Source organism: Carettochelys insculpta, chromosome 1 (genome assembly GCF_033958435.1).
Source record: "Carettochelys insculpta isolate YL-2023 chromosome 1, ASM3395843v1, whole genome shotgun sequence".
In the NCBI taxonomy this organism is placed as follows: domain Eukaryota; kingdom Metazoa; phylum Chordata; order Testudines; family Carettochelyidae; genus Carettochelys; species Carettochelys insculpta.
Window position 1 is genome coordinate 274,486,163 of NC_134137.1, and position 18,538 is coordinate 274,504,700.

Genomic DNA, 18,538 nt, shown 5'->3' on the forward strand with positions numbered 1-18,538 from the left:
AACAGCTGCTCTCTCAGGCCACCCAACTCTGAAAGCAACAGTGCAAAAATAAGATGGCATGGTATAGAATTGCCACCATTACTTCGGTGTTGCTGGTGGTGATCATCCACTTTCAGATATGGGTCCCCAGCCAACAGCTGCAGCTCTCCAGCTACCCAGCACTGAATGAAGTGCAAGTAGTAAGAGTGGCATTCCCCCACTCCCAAATAACTTTGTCACCCTCCTGAAAACTCTTTTGGGTCAGGACCCCCAGTTTGAGAAATGCTGGTCTCCTCTATGAAATCTGTGTAGTAAAGTGTAAAAGCACATAAAAGACCAGATTTCACAGGGGAGAGTGGGGAGAACAGATTTTATGGTTGTGATACATTTTTCATGGCCGTTAACTTGGTAGGGCCTTACACATAGGCAAGCATATGATCCAACACCCAGCTACCTTTTGCCTGCATTCTTACCACTTAATATTTGTGTTTGCTCCATCTATCCAACAGGAAACCTTTGAAGAACTACATCTTTGAATCCAATATTTAACCACCATAATAATTTCAAAACAGCAAATGAATAGGTTATATTTCAAATTTCCCCATTTCTACAAAAATTTTAAATATGTACTACTAGCTTCCTGTACTTTCTTTCTCGTACACATGCACTTTGACGTTTCTGGTACTTAAGACCAGGAGTCATTGCTTTTATTTTAAATAAACCTGTTTTTGTCACCAAAGTTACAACTTAAAAATGAATGTAGTCGATAACCACCCACTGAAGTTGAACTTTAGTGTAATAATCTTTCATAAGGCATGTATACAGACTTGTTGATATTCACTATAACATAATCCTACGACAATCTTACCATTGATTACTGGAGTATAAACAACAATCCCAGCTAAATTAGGATCAGAAACAGTTGTGTCCAGAATAAGGCCACCAATGCTGAAAAATATAAAGTACAAAACTTAGAAGAAGGCAAACAAATGCACCAATATTTATTTTCCAAGCTCAATCAACCAACTCTGAAGTATTCAAAAGTCTTAGTAACCTACAAAAAGTAACTTGAAAATGTTTCATGTGTGGTTGCTCTCTCACTGTCCCTCTTCCCTCCCCCCTGCCACACCTTTTTTAAGGAAAGTTTGAGCTGCTGAGGAGATTAACCATGAAAAACACAGTTTTATCTATATTCTTTTTAAAACATTTTTGTGAGGTTTGAAATAAGAATCTGAGTGAGGATCTGAAGTCAAAAAAGTGCCTTTCATTGTCCTTGTGAAAATCCATTCAGATTTACAAGTCACAGTCAGAGAATTACTATTATAACACAAACATTAGAATTATTACCATAATTTATTATCTGTATTAGAGGAGTGCCCAGAGACAGTGAAGGAGATCATCACTGTACATAACATAAGACAGACCCTGCCCAATGAGTGAGCGCTTATCCCTTTATTTTCTGAATGCTCTAGTCACAGTCAACGTGCTCCCTACAAGTTGTACTTCCTACACGGTAAGCCTAAGAATACACAGATCTCTAGCTACAAATAAGACATAAGCAAAAATAGAGCCTCTCCGCTGATCTGAGCACTGAGTCCCTTGCAAATCTGAAGTTACTGAAGTTCTATCACTTATTTAGCCAAGAGGCCAGTCTTTTCTCCAGCCTTCAAAGCTCTTCAGAAACATCCAGTCAATAATTGCTGCACTTCAAGAGGACCAGAACAACAAGTAGGAAGGAGCCCATGCACATGTCATCACAGGCAATTGAGCTCCTCCTTCCTTGCCGCACCCACAACCATGACCCCCACAGCTCAGGTTTGAAAAAGGAGTCTTCTTCCCTCTCTCTTTGCTGCTCCTCTTTCTCCTTCCCTCACTATTTCTCTTTGTTCCATGAAGCCCAGGCTTTGCCTTCATTGCTATTAAGATGAGGTTTGCTGACGTAAGTAACAAGCATGAACTATCCCACGGAAAAGCACAGTTAAGACTTAGTACTTCAATTTTACCACCAGCTAACAGCCCTTTATACCTGCTAGCAATTCATCTTGGCTAGACCTAAAGAAGATGCAAACACACCTTCAACCATAGTGCAGACATACCTGACAGCCTAAAACAAATAACTCCAGTCTTACTTAATAAGTCACTCTGTCAGATGATAATGAGGTACAACCATGAATATGCAGCATCTCATTAGCGTAATGGCGACCACGTGTGTTTCAAAAGTAATGCTTTTGACACGCACGCTGCTTGTGTAGACAGGGACCTTTCGAAAGGACCCTCGGAATTTCAAAAGCCCCTTCTTCCCAAAACCAAATGGGAAGAAGGGCCTTTACAAGTCCAGGGGTCCTTTTGAAAGGCCCCTGTCTATACCAGCGGCATGTGTTTCAAAAGCGGCACTTTTGAAATGTGTGTGGCCACCATTATGCTAATGAGGCACTGCATATTCATGGCAGTGCCTCATTAGCATCTGTCAAAGTGGCTCATTAGCATGTCCCTTTCAAAAGGCAGGGGCTAGTATAGCCACAGCCTAAATGTTACCACTCTTTCATGCTTACTCAAGGGAGCCTTTTGAAACATTGCTTCTACTAAGCCTTGGAGACCACCGTCACACATACCAGTAACTCTCAGTGTGTATCTATGGACCCTTGGGGGTTGTCAGAATTTGCCTAAGATTTGCAGAGGGTCCACACCTCCAATCAAAAATGTTAGGGGTCTACAAGTGAAACCAGGTTGAGAACCATTGCTGTATACCAACAAACTGTTGACAATCCTCCAGGCAAGAAGAATGCTACTGATAAAACACACAAAATTCAGTGCTAAAATGAGACATACATAATCTCCCATGGTATCTTGGCATCTTTGTTCACAGCAGTCACAGATCCACAAACTGCTAGAGTTAATCCTTCTACCACACAACACAGCTACACCTAACAGTGAATGCAACAGCAGGTATGAAAATGACAGTTGGACTCCAAATCTATGGAACACAATATAAAACAAAGGGCACAGCTCCCTTAATTCTTCCTCTTATCTACTATGTCTTCATAAATTTTAGGGATAGAAAGGACCATTAGATTACCTAGTTTGATGTCATTTATCATGGGCCACAGAATTTCATGTTTTGAGCCTAACAACTTTGTGTTTGACTAAAGCAAATCTTCCAGAAAAGCATCCAATCTTTGTTTAAAGACTTCAAGACATGGAAAAATGCAGTTTCCTTAGTACTTTGTTAATTATTTTATCACTCTTACTGAAACTTTCTCCATCACAACTGAGGGCTCTAGGACAAAGGTCAGCAACCTTTAGCATGTAGCCCAACAGGGTAATCTGATGGTGGGAGGTGAGTCATTTTGTTTACATTGACTGTCTATATGCACAGTTGCCCACAGCGCCCAATGGCCAAATGTAAAAAAATGCCTCCTGGCCCATCAGTGCATTACCCTTATAGGCCACATGCCAAAGTTTTCCCACCCCTGCTCTACGAGGTCAGAGCTATGGTTACATACATTGCAGGGATGAGCTGTACTTTTAAGTCTGCATATCCTGGTTTTCAGAAGTATAAAATTTAGCCACTCCCCACATTCTGGAAGGGCACAAGGAGAATTTAATTCTGCACTACTAAAATATGGGGATTTTAATGAGAGAAGAGATGACATGTATATTCAGACAGGGGAGTACAACGAAACAATTTAAAAAAATTACTTACCTGCTTATAACCATAGCAGTAATAACAGGCTCCCACCCCGAATAGAGAACAGTTCTTGTAGCTGGATGTTTGGCAGATATTACAATCCATATAGGAGTCAGAGCCAAAAAAAAGGCACCAACTAAAGGAGATATATAATGATATGTCTCTAAAATAAAAAAAAAAAAACACACACACACAACAAAACATTAGTTTAGTCTTTGTGGGATTCCTCCAGGTTTCCCCCAATTAATTTAAACTTTAACATGGAATTGTATTCTATATACTATCTGTTTTTATACTGTCCTTATCACCATAGTAACTGAGTGTCTTTCAGTAGAGAATTAAGTGACATGATTTTAAGATCACAAACGATAACTCTTCTTTTTTCCTTTGCCCAGGGGATAAATTGTGTGCAATTTAGTGTTTTAGTTTGGTAAGGTTTTCTTTTGTTTAATTAAAGTATACATACTTGGTGGATATACCTACATTAGAGAAGATAAAGAAGACCTAGAATATGGAACAAACTTTGTGATTCATTTCTCTAATTTTAGAGAATTTAGAAATAAAGTTTTCGTATATTAATTAATTCAACTGAAACAAGAACACACAGGCTGTGTTTACAGTTGCATTCCTCTTTCGAAAGAAGTACGCAAATGAGGGAGCTTGAAAATGCAAATGAGATGCAGATTTGCATATTCTTATTTCAAAATAGCTTTTTTCGAAAGAAGAAAACCAGTGTGGACACTACTCTTTTGAAGGGTTTACTTTTGAAAGAACAGTGTCTACGTTGGTTTTCTTCATTTAAAAGAAGCTATTTTGAAATAAGAATATGCAAATGAGGTGCCAGATATGCAAGTTTGCATCTTATTTGCATTTTTGATTTCCCTCAGTTGCATACCTCTTTTGAAAGAGGAATGTAACTGTAGACACAGCCACAGTATTACTCCTCCCCAGCCACAGATTTCTAAGTTCCACAGAAAAAGCAAGCTTTAACTGACTACATCATAGTGCTTAACTTTATGCATATAAATCATTCATCCTGGCTGTGTCTACACGGGCACAAATCTGCGAAATAGCCATGCAAATGGCTAATGGCTATTTCAAAGATAACTAATGAGGTGCTGAATTGAATATTCAGCGCCCCATTAGCATTAGGACGTTTCCAGCTGCGGCACGTCGAAAGTGCCGCTTTCGAACGCCCACAGCTCAGCTTGGCTACTTGGGGGTTCTTTTCAAAAGGACCTCACACATTTTGAAAAGGACCCCCGTATAGCCATGCTGAGCCGTGGGCATTCGAAAGCGACACTTTCAAAGTGCCACGGCTGGAAGCATCCTAATGCTAATGAGGTGTTGAATAAATCAATTCAGTGCCTCATTAGTAATCTTTGAAACAGCCATTAGCATGACTATTTCAAAGATTTGCGCCCGTGTAGACAAAGCCCATAGGTTTTAAATAACTAGGGTAGTTCTGAGCAAAATGCCAAAATGCCTACTTTTGTTTTTACTCTCTCTCTCTCTATATATATATATATAACCAACTTGAACAGCGTAATGCTTAAAAATACAACAGAAGCAATTTCATCAAAATGGCATCCTAATTCAAAGAAGAATAGCAGAGAACAGGGACTCCACAGTAAGGTAATATATTTATAAATCAGAATCACTTATATAAAGTGTGGTCTGTGTGCACAGAAAAAGTACAATTTTCCTCCATAAATAAGTTTAGAAATGAGACCTACAGTCTTTCGCTATATGAGTTGTCCTATTGGTGCTACATTTCCTAATGAAACAACATAAATAATGGTGTAAGTCACTTAATGGCTAAAAAGTGCAAACTTTTGCATATGCTTAATTTTATAAAAAACATTGCAGTCTTAAACAAGTGGTTGTATTTTGCCCAAACCTTAAGAATTCCCAACACATTTTGAATGTGTGTGCTAATTAAAATATTGCAAAAGAGAAGATTATCAGTTTACACATGACCTCATCCAAGCACTAAAATTTACCAATGTGACATCAAATCCCTGAACATCAAGATTCTTACTGCAGAGCCCCTCAGTTCAAGCAAATACTACTTTGGAGACTTTTTTTTTTAAAAAAAAACAAAACAAAACAAAAAGCTGTTCTGAAAGAATTTTTAAAAAATGATACTGTCACAGTAGCTTTTCAGGATGTAAGCAAAAGAGAGCATGTAAAAAATGAATGGAAAATAAACAATTAACAATCAGTTAGTTATAACACAAAATTATCCTTCAGTAGCAGGACATGTGACCTGGGGTATTGTGTTGTATCAGACAAATCCCTACAATACTGGAGTTACCAGTATAATAAAAAGGGAATATATAGGTATGTCTACACTGGGGGAAAAAAAAGATGTAGCATTTGTGGCATGGCTCTGGCAAGCCTGGATCATCTGACTTGGGCTCACAGGGCTTGAACTGTGGGGCTAGAGAAAAAGCTGCAAAGACAGTCAGGCTCAGGCCAAGCTGCAGCCCAAGCTCTGGAACCCTACACTCTCAAGGGCTCCAAAGTAGGGTTGTCAGATTTGTAATGGCCCCAAAATGAACACTTTTGTCCTGCCCCTGCCACCATCCTTCCCAAAGCCCCCCCGCACACCCCCTGCCCATCTTCCCTCCCTCATTTTCACCAGGCTGGTACAAGGGTGCAGGGAAGGTGTGAGGTCTCCAGCAGGGAGTCCAGGCTCTGGAGTAGGGTTAGGATGAGGGGACTTGGGTGCAGGAAGCAGGTCTGGGCTAGGGCTGAAGGGTTTAGAATGTGGGAAGGGAGTGGACTCTAGGAAGGAGTTTAGATGCAAAAAGAGTCTTAGGGCTGGGCCAGAGGGTTGACTTGAGAGGGCGTGTGTGCAGGGTCTGATGTGTGGCCTCGCATAAGGAGTTTGAGGCGCAGGAAGGGGCTCGGAGCTGACACAAGCAGGGATTGAGGTACAGGAGAGGATGTTTAGTCTGGGTAGCACTTATCCAAGGCAGCTTCTAGGAAATGGCACGCAGGTCCCTTGCAGCTCCTAAGTGGGGGCCCAGGGAGACTCCATGTGCTGTATGTGCCCTCGAGCACCACCCCTGCAACTCCCCTGGTTACACTTTGCAGCCAATGGGAGATGGGTGGCCAGTGTACAGGGTATCAGTAGTGAGTAGAGCCTCTCTGGCCTCCTTATATGTAGGAGCCCTAGGTACATTCCAGAAGCCACACAGAGCCAGGGCAAGTAGGGAGCACGCTTTAGCCCTGCTCTTCTGCTGAGCAGACTTTCAATGGCTAACTGGCAGTGCTGACTGGAGCTCCCAGGATCCCAATACCATGGGCACCAGCCACCCATCTCCAGGTGTTCAGGTCAAAAATAGGATGCCTAATACTCACTTGCTGATCTTGTACTGGTGCCTCAGCTCTAAAGTCTACACAGTGATTTTTCAGCCCCAGAACTTATAGAATCATAGAATCCTAGGGCTGGAAGGGACCTCAGGAGGTCATCAAGTCCAGCGCCCTACCCAAAGCAGGATCAATCCTAACTAAATCATCCCACCCAGGACTTTGTCAAGTCAGGACTTGAAATCCTCTAGGGGTGAAGATTCCACCCCTTTGCTAAGTAATGCATTCCAGTGCTTCACCACATTCCTAGGCTGTATCTACACTACAAAAATAACTTCAAAGTTGCTTACTTCAAAGTACAGCTTTGCAGTAAGCAACTTTGAAGTTGAGCGTCTACACACACCCTACTTCGAAGTTAAACTTTGAAGTAGGGCACTACTCCATTCATGGGAATAGAGTAAGGACTTCGAAGTTGGGCTCCCTACTTTGAAGTTAACTTTGAAGTAAGGGAAAGTGTGTGTAAATGCTCTGCATGCTACTTCGAAGCAGTAGCTTATTTCAAAGTTAACTTTGAAGTAAGTTTGTAGTGTAGACACAGCCCTAGTGAAAGAATTTTTCCTAATATAAAACCTAGACCTCCGCCACTGTAACTTGAGACCATTGCGCCTTATTCTGCCATCTATCACTAGTGAGAACACCCTCTCTCCATCGTCTTTAGAACACCCACCGTCCACCACCTTTTAGGAAGCTGAAGGCTGCTATCAAAGCATCTCTCACTCTTCTCTTCTGCAAACTTTATATGCCTAAATCCCTCAGCCTCTTGTCAAAGGTCATGAGCTCCAGCCTCCTAATCATTTTGGTTGCCCTCCGCTGGACCATCTCCAATGCATCAATATACTTTCTATAATGGGGGGCCCACTATAGACATAATACCCCAGATGAGGCCTCACCAGTGGTAAATAATGTGCCCTTGAGCCTTGCAAGCTCAAGTCAGCTGACTTGGGACAGTCACTGTTTTTTTATCCCTGTGTAGACATAGCTCAAAAGCCCAGGTCAACTGGTCTCTATGGCTAAAGCAGTAGATGATCAGGCTTGGGTTGCAGCCCAGTTTGAGACCCACTCTCTGGCCAGATCTGAGACACTGGGCTTTAGCCCAAGCACAAACATCTACCCTGCAATTTTTAGTGCCATATCACAATTGACTTGCAAAATGAGACTTGCTGCTAGGTGTCTTTTTTTTTTTTAATAGTTTAGACATCTCTAAGCACTCAGGCCATAACTCAGAAACAAGGATTACAGATCAAATACCAACATAGCAGCAGAACAGATAATAAGTGATTGCAAAGGTGGAAAAGACTCAACAAAAAAGAGTTGCGGATAAAAATAAAGGAAGTTTGATAGCAGTACAACCCCCATGAAGATTCATCAGTATCAAAAAATGAAGACCCTGAGACACAGTGAAAAATTAAACAACTTTACACAAGAAATATCCCAGAGCAGACATGTTCACGTTTTCAAGTTATGTAAGCCAGACAGGCTGCAATTTTGCCAACCTATAGGTTTTTGTCAATTACTAATTCTCAGTTTCATGGATGAGTCTGCAGAGGTCAAATGATAACTCATTTAGTGAATCAATATTTAGCTGCCTTGTGGTCTCACACCTTTCCTATTATATCTCTGAAGATTCGCACTATTTGAAAACTATTAAAACTGTGCTTCAACTGTTCACATCATTTTGTTTCTCAGAAGAATTTATTTTCAAAAGTTATTTGGGAGAGCTAAGCCAGATACTTAATTTTGTGCAATTTTAAGTGACCAGTTACAACTAAATAAAAAGGAAAAGTAATGAATCATAAAATATACAGTAGTTGGATCACCTTTGTAGCTTAGTTTTAATAATGTTTCATAAAAGAAATGTATTATTGCATGTAAAAGTAGTAATTTATGTATTTTTAAAAGTTATTAGTACAAAAAATGTTTTGTCCTTTTTGAACATTAATCATACTGTCTACTTTTGCTATCCATTCAGTTGCCCCTCCCATCTGTTTGGTTTCTCTCTTAGGACCCCTCTCTGTAGTAGGCAGTTTGTGGGACACAGCCAATGGAACTTCTGTACTCTAGGATGCTTTGAAAGAATAATGAAATCCTAATGAGATCACGTATTTCTAAGACATTCTGCTAATTAAACTCTTCGGTAAAGGTTGTAGAATGACTGCCAATTTTGTGTAGAAGATAAAGTCCATTAGCTAGTAAAGATCCACTGTATAATAAAACAGTAACAAAAAAGACATTGAACAGAGAGAAAAGATACCCTAATCAGTCATGTAAGCCCTTTCTTTGTCACATCAACATTTAGCTCACAGTCACGGACAACACGTATTTAAAAAACAAACTCACAACACACGCATGCACACATGCAAATACATTCTAATAGAAGCTAAAAATCTAAACTTAAGCCATGTATTTACTATAATGAAATCAACCATTGTAACCCAGTAAACCAATATATGAACCTGTTGGAATGTGTTCATCAGGAAAGGACAATACATTTAAACAATTCTCAAGGGCAAGCGGATAAAGAATTTTTTTACTTATTTGTAGTTATCTCCCTAGTTCCTCACTCAAAGTAAAGCACCTGTTATAGATCCTTTCCTTTGGAAAGCACAGCAATAAAGAAAGGCTCCTATCAGGTGTAATAACACTTAAAATTAACTAAGACAATTACATGAACAATATTAATATGAATGTTCAAATATTTTCTTTTCACATAAAATACTAATACTTCAAAATAGTAAACTAGAAATATTACATACAAATATCTGACACTAACACTGAGCTCTGATGACAGCACAAAGAAAAATTCTAAGAATTAGAGTATCAGCTATTGCATAAAATGATTCATGTACTACAGAGTCACTCTGTAATACAACAAGACAATAATATTTCAAAAGAGCCAAATAACTATTCAGGTAAAGAGGCTGCCTGACAAATCTCAGAATTCAAACTAACCCACAGCTGGTAATCAATGCTCTTCCAAACTGAAAAGAGTAAATTTTGATGTTATCCCACAACTGAATAGAACAGATATACAGGTATACAGCTGGACACAAGCTGGCATATAAAGTTTACATACAATTAATCAAAAAGCACGACGAAATTTCAGAAGGGTGATCACAATTAGCCTCCCTGAAGTTAACAGTAAATCTTCAAAGGAAACAGAATTAGTCCAGTGTTTTTTAAATCCTATCCTTACTCCCCAACTTTTAGTATTCACACACACTTCATTTCCTTAAATAGGATGGGAAAATACGAAACAAGTTATTTGCTTATTCTATATAAATAGTTGAGCATAAACAGAAGTATGTAGATAAATTAATCAGTAGGATACTATCTAAGGAAAGAACTTCCAGTGAACCCATAACTAATCAGTAGGATGCTATCTAAGGAAAGAACTTCCAGTGAACCCATAAGAAAATCAGTTCCTACGATAATGAAGCTTCAAAGGTGCATTATTAGTTCATTACCCTCTCTTTAGTGGAGGAGGTCACAACCAAACATTGGGAGGCCATGACCATCTTGTCCTTCCCATATTGCTAAATGATATAAGGCACTCTCACTTCATTTTTGTCAGTTTTCAAGCCTAGGCTAGACTACGACAATTCACCTGTTTGGGCTTAAAGGCAAAAGCCATCCAAAAATTAAAGCAAGTGGCTGCCCACTCATTACCAATACTCTACATTCAACCGGCTACTTGTCTATTTAATAAGAAACGCAAATACATAGGGCAGATAATGGACCAGAACAAGGTATCTCGGAGATTGTCATGATGGATTATGAATGAATATCTATGATTCTCTAACAATGATGATGCAGCTACTAAGGTCTAGATTCAGACTTCTGGAAATGACAGCAGAATATTCTGAGTTTTAAACCCAGGTATGAAGCAGTTTATTAGAGTAGTTCTGATTAAATATGCAGGACTAAATTCAAGACCCACTCCTTGTATGAGGTCCTGTCATAGCAGTGTCATCTTCCTTGCCTGGCCAGTCCACAATGAGGAACAGAGAATACAATTGGGAAGAAAAAGAAAGAAAGAAAATAACTTGATATAATACCTATTTCATACTTAGATTACAAGTTGAAATGAGTCTTAACTAAAAAGGGTGTACAACAGACCCAAGGAAATGCCATATGAACCCTCATTTATTCTGTGCATTCATTTATCCACCTCAAGAAAATACTGATCTCAATCAGCCTTCTGTTAAAAGAAACATACGCTTTACATTTATACAATGTGCAGCACATTTACAGTAACTTGAATAATAAATCAAATGCTACTCAAAAATGCTGCCTTTATTGGAAGACAACTATAAACTGGAGATACTATACTTCTCAGTACAGTTACAAATTTTCATGATGTAACCAGAGCCAAATAATGTTTTCTTAATATAGATGCAGGGAGGTTGAGACATTAGTGAATTTTGTATATTTAATAAAACTCAGTGGTTTTGAAGATCACAATACTACCAGGACATGTACATATTTTTGCTGTTTGTTTTTGACTTAACACGAAGTTCTAAGAGGAAAATTCTTATTTTGTGAAGATTGCAAACTGAGTTTCCAAATCCTGAAAAATTAATTTAACAAAACTTCAACAAACACAAACATTCTTTTCACTTAATAAATTAGATCTCAGAGTTTCAAAGCATTTGTATACAATACTTTTTCAGTTAAAGAGTATAGACTTCATTCCCAATTATGATCCCATAGAGCCCTCTACTGTTCCAAAAGGCTGTACTACCACTTGTGTGAAATAACCTCAGAGAGAGTCTGTATCTTCACAAAACAAAGACAGCATTCCTGTAGCACCTTAAAGACTAACAATATTATTTATTAGATGATGAGCTTTCGTGGGAAAGACCCACTTCTTCAAATGTGGAGAGAAAAATAAATTGAGAGAAAACAGAAGAATCAGCTAAATAGGAGGGAAGAAAGGATGGGGAGAGAGAAAAAAAAACCTTTGAAAAGTGTCATTCAAATTAAGCTGGATGCCTGCCATCACTGAGAATATCAAAAGTGGGGAAACTGTTCTTGTAATGTGTAAGATAATTGAGATCTTCGGTGTGTTCAGTGATAGGTATCAAACTTGAAAATGAATTCCAATTAATAATTCCATTTATAATTTTACAACAAAGAGATTTTAAACATCAGATTACAAAGGGAGACACCTGGATTGGAATTCATTTTCAAGCATGTGTGCATTTTCATTTTATTAATTCTCAGAAAGCAACAACACCCTATTATGTTTCCATGAAGCATTCCAAGACCAGATCTACATGAATTACATATCTGGAGTCGACATACTTTACACAACTTTTTGTGTCATCTCTACAGTGGTAGGTCAATGGGAGAATCTCTCCCATTGACTTCCCTCACTCCTTGCAAGTGGAAGGAGTAAAAGGATCAACGGTGGTTCCCTAAGAGTTTGATTTAGTGTGTCCCTACTAGCCCTGCTAAATCAACCCTGGAAGATAGAATTCTGGAGTGTCAACTCTCCAGTAAGCTGCAAATAAAAAGACTTCACCCATCTATGTATCTGCTCTGCATTATATTGCCAATCTCATAATGTTTCATAACAGCACAGCCCATTTCCACATTACCACAGCAAATTGACCTACTCAGGGTTGATCTTCCATGGTTTTGTTTTGTGCATGCATGAAATGGCAATTTTCGGAGTCATCATCAACCCTGGATCTCCTTGTGAGTGGCAATAATTAAGGAAGATTGCTGGGAGATACACTCCCATCAACCTTCTTCCATGAGGACAGCCATAGCAGTCAACCACTGATAAGTTGATTTTAGCTATGCAATCAATGTAGCTAAAATTGCATATCAGTATTCCACTGCTACGTCTAGCACAGACATAGCCATAGTGTGACCAAACTGTGGTGGTACTTGCTCCAGCGCCATCCATTTTCCTCCCTCCTATCACAGAGCACAGTGATCATTCTAAAGTGGGACTACTCCCTTGTGCAGAAAGGTATGTAATCACCACTAATTCTTTCTCCTCTTGCAGTTTTTTGCTCTTAAGATAATTTTCCCCGTGCTGGCATAGGCCAGGAATTTAAGCCTCACTTCAATGAATTTCTACAGTGACCCTAGTAGGTTGTAGAGAAGGAAGAATGAGAAATTAATTCACCCTGCTTTATTACTATTTTGAGGAGCATGAGGTTCTTTACAGGGGGCCAAATTAACACACCCACTTCTTCCCACTCTGACATTGAGAAGGTTTCCTAAAAGGCAAGAGTCTAGTAGTGGATAAAGAAATCTCAGGAAACAAAGAATACCAACAACGAAGGGTCCTGTGGCACCTTATAGACTAACAGAAAAGTTTTGAGCATGAGCTTTCGTGAGGCTCAAAACTTTTCTGTTAGTCTATAAGGTGCCACAGGACCCTTCGTCGCTGTTACAGATCCAGACTAACACAGCTACCCCTCTGATAAGGAATACCAAGAAATTCTTAACCTTCAGTCCCGTGAGGTTAGATAACTTAATCTTCTCAAGAAAGTCTCTACCAAAAGTAATACCTGAGAGCCTGAAACTATATGAAGCTATATGGAGCTAATCTTGGGAAATTCAGCACTAGCTATTCTGCCAAGGGCTTTATGGTGTATTCTCATATGAAACAGAGTAACAGTGTGTGGGATGTAACAGACAGGAACTTAAAACCCTCTATATTCCCTATAAAAGCAGAACACAAAGACAATGAAAAAGAACCTAAGTGTAGACGTATTTATCTCAGGAGTAGCCAGATTGATTATATGTTGCATAAAAAGGACAGCGTCTCTGAAATGGCCCTAACAAAAGAAAGATGGAAATGATTGAAGTGTTATTTGAATATCCAAGGGCATTTTCTCATTTATGTGCACAGCTTCCTCCTCAAGAACAGGGGTGAAATGCAGTGTACGCATGTACTATGAATGGCTGCAGAAGCAGAGAAATAACCATTAAAATTGTCCAAGGTTCTCTCTTGTTTTTAGAATTCTCTCATGTTCTTGGAAATCCATGGCAATCAGAAAAACTTCACAAGCCCTGGTTATGTATACTTAATCTGGAATCTAAGGCTAAGCTACCAGCATGCTCCTTTAAAAAGAAATCTGCAGTCTGGTGACCATCATGACACTGAGCCCTTTTTGGTACAAGTTGACTCTATTCTACTCATTCGAAACAGTCAGTCCAAGTCCTAAAAGACAGGGTAATAGTTTCAAGAGCTAAACAAACAAAAGAACCCTAGTTACACTATACAAGTAGAAAAACAGGCAAAAACATGATCAGTCCACAAGTAATGTGAGTTCACAGAAATGGATCTGCAATTCTCATGTTCTTAGCTGACCAATATTAATTCTGAAAAGACTGAGGGAAAAAATAAGGTCACTAATAAACCAGACAAAATGTGCCTCTGGCCGACAATCTGACAGCGTTAAAATACTGTCACTGGGGTTAGTAATTAGTGTAGGAGTTGGTGTAGGTCTCATGTATGTGGTGAGTCTATTCTCAGGTTAGTTCTCCACTTTTCATCTTAATTATAAAGTATTATGATTGAGCACTTCTTGTTGACACAGAAGCCGTGTCTACACGTGCACGCTACTTCGAAGTAGCGGCACTAACTTCGAAATAGCGCCCGTCACGGCTACACGCGTCAGGCGCTATTTCGAAGTTAACTTCGACGTTAAGCGGCGAGACGTCGAAGTCACTATCCTCATCAGGAGATGGGGGTAGCGCCCTACTTCGACGTTCAATGTCGAAGTAGGGACCGTGTAGTCATTGCGCGTCCCGCAACTTCGAAATAGCGGGGTCCGCCATGGCGGCCATCAGCTGAGGGGTTGAGAGACGCTCTCTCTCCAGCCCCTGCGGGGCTCTATGGTCACTGTGTGCAGCAGCCCTTAGCCCAGGGCTTCTGGCTGCTGCTGCGGCAGCTGGGGATCCATGCTGCATGCACAGGGTCTGCAACCAGTTGTCGGCTCTGTGGATCTTGTGTTGTTTAGTGCAACTGTGTCTGGGAGGGGCCCTTTAAGGGAGCGGCTTGCTGTTGAATCTACCCTGTGAGCCTGTCTGCAGCTGTGCCTGGCACCCTTATTTCGATGTGTGCTACTTTGGCGTGTAGACGTTCCCTCGCAGCGCCTATTTCGATGTGGTGCTGCGCAACGTCGAAGTTGAACATCGACGTTGCCAGCCCTGGAGGACATGTAGACGTTATTCATCGAAATAGCCTATTTCGATGTTGCTACATCGAAATAAGCTACTTCGATGTAGGCTTCACGTGTAGACGTAGCCATACAGGGCTATTATAAAATTGAAATGTGTGGGTTCAGAAAGGAATCTTCCATCCTAGGAAGACAGACAAAACATATACAACAAAGAGTAGAACCATTCTGTGGCGAACCTAGCAATAATTGCATTATTTACTTTTGAGCAGTGGTGTTTCCCAGAGGAAAAAGCAATGAGCAGTTTGATGATGCCCACAGACATTGTTTTGTTTTACAGTGCTGTTATGCACCAAAAAAAGCCTACAAATGTACAAATCTACAAAAAAAACCCTGCACTGTAAAACAAAACAATGTCATATTTTAGACCCTACAAATCCACTTGGTCCTACTTATTCAGCCTACCACAGAGACAAAACACTTGTTTACATTTATAGGAAATAATGTGTCCGTGTCTAATTTACAATGTCACCAAAAAGTGAAAATGGGTGTTTATGTTGGGCTTTTGTAGCCAGCATTGCAGAATATTAACATGCCAGATATGTGAAATATTCATATGCCCCTTTAGCCTTTGACCACCATTCCAGAGAACATACTTCCCTGCTGATGACATTCTTCAAAAAAAAAAAAAAATACATTAATTAAATTTGTGATTGAACTCCTGGGAGGTGGGGAGGAGAGAATTGTAATATCTTTGGCTCTGTTTTACCCACATTTTGCCATCCATTTCATGCTAGAGAAGTCTTGGATGACAAATTAGCACATGTTCATTTTAAGAACACTTCTACTGCAGCTTTGACAAAACGCAAACAAGGTACCCATGTGAGATTTCTGAATATAGTTACAGCACTTGAGCCACGGTATAAGAATCTGAAGTGCCTTCCAAAATCCATGCAAGATGAGGGATGGTGCATGCCTGCAGAAGTCTTAATAGAACAAACACTCCAATGTCATACTACAGAATCTGAACAACCAAAAGACGAAAATCAACCTTTTGCTGGTGGCATCTAATTCAGCTAATGTAAGTGAACACATCTGTGCACACTGCTTTGAATTTCTATCAAGCAGAATTCATCATCAACATGGACACATGTTCTCTGGAATGGTGGCTGAAGCATGAAAGAACATATGAATGTATAGTGCATCTAGCATGTAAATATCTCACAGAGTTGGCTATAACTGTGCCACGTGAATATCTGTTCTCACTTTCAGGTGACCATGTGAACAAGAAGTGGGCAGCTTTATCTCCTCCAAAAGGAAACAAACTTGATTGCCTGAACCAGGACTGAGTGGACTTGTAGTTTCTAAAAGTTACAAAAAAACTGCATTCAAACATAAAACTATGTAAGTTCAACTTTCATGATAAAGATTGCACTACAGTACTTGTACTACATGAACTGAAATTATTACAGTGCAAATACTTGTAATAGTTATAAAAGAGAGCAGTGTACGGTTTGTATTGTGTTGTATACTTGAAAATACAGAAAACACCCAAAAATATTTAAATAATATTCTATTATTGTGTAGTAGTGTAATTGTGTGATTAATCACAACTATTTTTTAATTTCTTGACACCCTAATTTGCATTTATACAAATATAGCCTTTATTGTAGGCACGTTAACAAAATTGTTACAAACTGAAACCTCTTTAAAAAATAACAGCAGACCTCTCTACTCAAAAACAGCAGAACAAAAATGAAGTAAGTAACCACCAGAGAAGATGTGACCATGAAGACAATGATCTGGAGAGCAGGCTCCTGGTCAGAGGGACAAAAGCGGCTGTTTTTAACAGGCCCAGAATTTCAAAGGGGCCTAGAGCTCTGGCCAGCGCCACTGCTACTTTGGCTGCAGCAGTGGCTGGAGTTCTGGCCCCATTTGAATCAACGTGGCTGCGTGGCAGCTCTTCTGTGTGCAACTGAGAGGAAAGAGGTTGGCCCAGTGGTATGGTCCAGGCGGCACTGAGGGCCGAATGGCGTAGGCCCCACTCCTGCCGTCCTTGGCCCTGTCCATTCTAAGCCCCCCTCCTTCTTTGCCCTGAGGCCCGCAATAACTGTCAGTTGGTTGCATGCTGGAGAGGACTAAGGTTTGAGTTGAAGGTAGATATTCAGAAATTCTAACAAAACCAGATTCTTTTTCACAGGAAGATAGGTAGTTTATGAATTTCAGTGGCAAGTACATATGCTGAGTGACTGGGACACTTCTGGATTGAACAAATAGCTGCAACCTAGTGTTTCAACGAAAGACCTATCATTTAGTTTTAAAAAGAATGTGTAACTGTTAACATGATCAATAGAAGCCTCTCAAAAGCATATATATGTACCTACCAAGGCAATCATAAAGACCCTGACTTATCCAAGCTAATATTGCAAGAGTGATAAGGTCTCCAAAACTTGCTGCAATAGGTGTGGCAACATTGTCAGGATTTATACCAGTCTTCTTTGATCCAACAATAACGCCAACCATTATTATTCCTAGATTGAAAATAAAAAGAAAACGTGTCAATTTCTCTACATTGCAATCCCACAGGAAATCTCTGGAAAATCTGGAAATCAAAACCAGATCTCCTGACAAATAAAAGCCTGTGCCTTTGTCATAAGATTATGCTTCCTTCCACTTGATTCAACAAAATTTATTTTATTTTTAATTTTTATTTTCAATTGATGTTATTGATTTAGGTATAATGCAAGCACAAAGAAATTCACCAACGATGACTTGTGCAGCAAATCATTTTCATTATATTTAGAACTGACAAATGACAGAAACTGCAAAACAACACCAGGATCATGTGTCACCTTGCAGTCCTGCAAAATACTAAATTAGTATAGCTATTTACAATACAATATAGCTGAGTGAACAAAGATTTCATCACTCAATAAATAAGCATTATTTGGGGCTTTGTCTTACATAGATGCCTAAGACTGCGTGCCATTTGTCCTTATTTTTCACACGTGCTGTCTTGTCCCCTGTGGCGGTGAGGCTCAGGCTCTGGCCTGCCCCTCATAGTAACTTTGTTGTCAGAAGAAAGTTGTGGCACAATGCAGTTTGAGAGCCCGTATGCTAGATGGGTGATTCACTATGGCATAAGGTTGTTGTTGTTGTTTTTATCCTTCAGAGAATATCACAATCTATGGGCAAGTATAAATAAAGAAGTGAGCCAGAATTGTGGTCATAATTCAAAACCAGATTAGCAGAGGGAGCAAATTTCAAGACAGCTGTTTCCACGCAAAATTAAATATCTTGAAAAAAACAGACATCCAGGAAAATCTATGCCTAGGTTTTTGTTTGTTTT

General features: G+C 39.6%; 1 protein-coding gene across 1 annotated transcript in view; it reads right to left on the reverse strand.

Moving 5' to 3' along the window:
• The window catches only part of SLC41A2 (solute carrier family 41 member 2), a 91,835-nt gene that overhangs the window by 51,778 nt on the left and 21,519 nt on the right, over positions 1–18,538 (reverse strand). The window contains exons 6-8 of the mRNA XM_075007793.1: positions 17,574–17,720; positions 3,683–3,830; positions 848–927 (exon numbers count right to left, since the gene is read on the reverse strand). Of these exons, the coding sequence (XP_074863894.1) occupies positions 848–927; positions 3,683–3,830; positions 17,574–17,720 (375 nt within the window). The remainder of the gene's footprint in view (positions 1–847; positions 928–3,682; positions 3,831–17,573; positions 17,721–18,538) is intronic.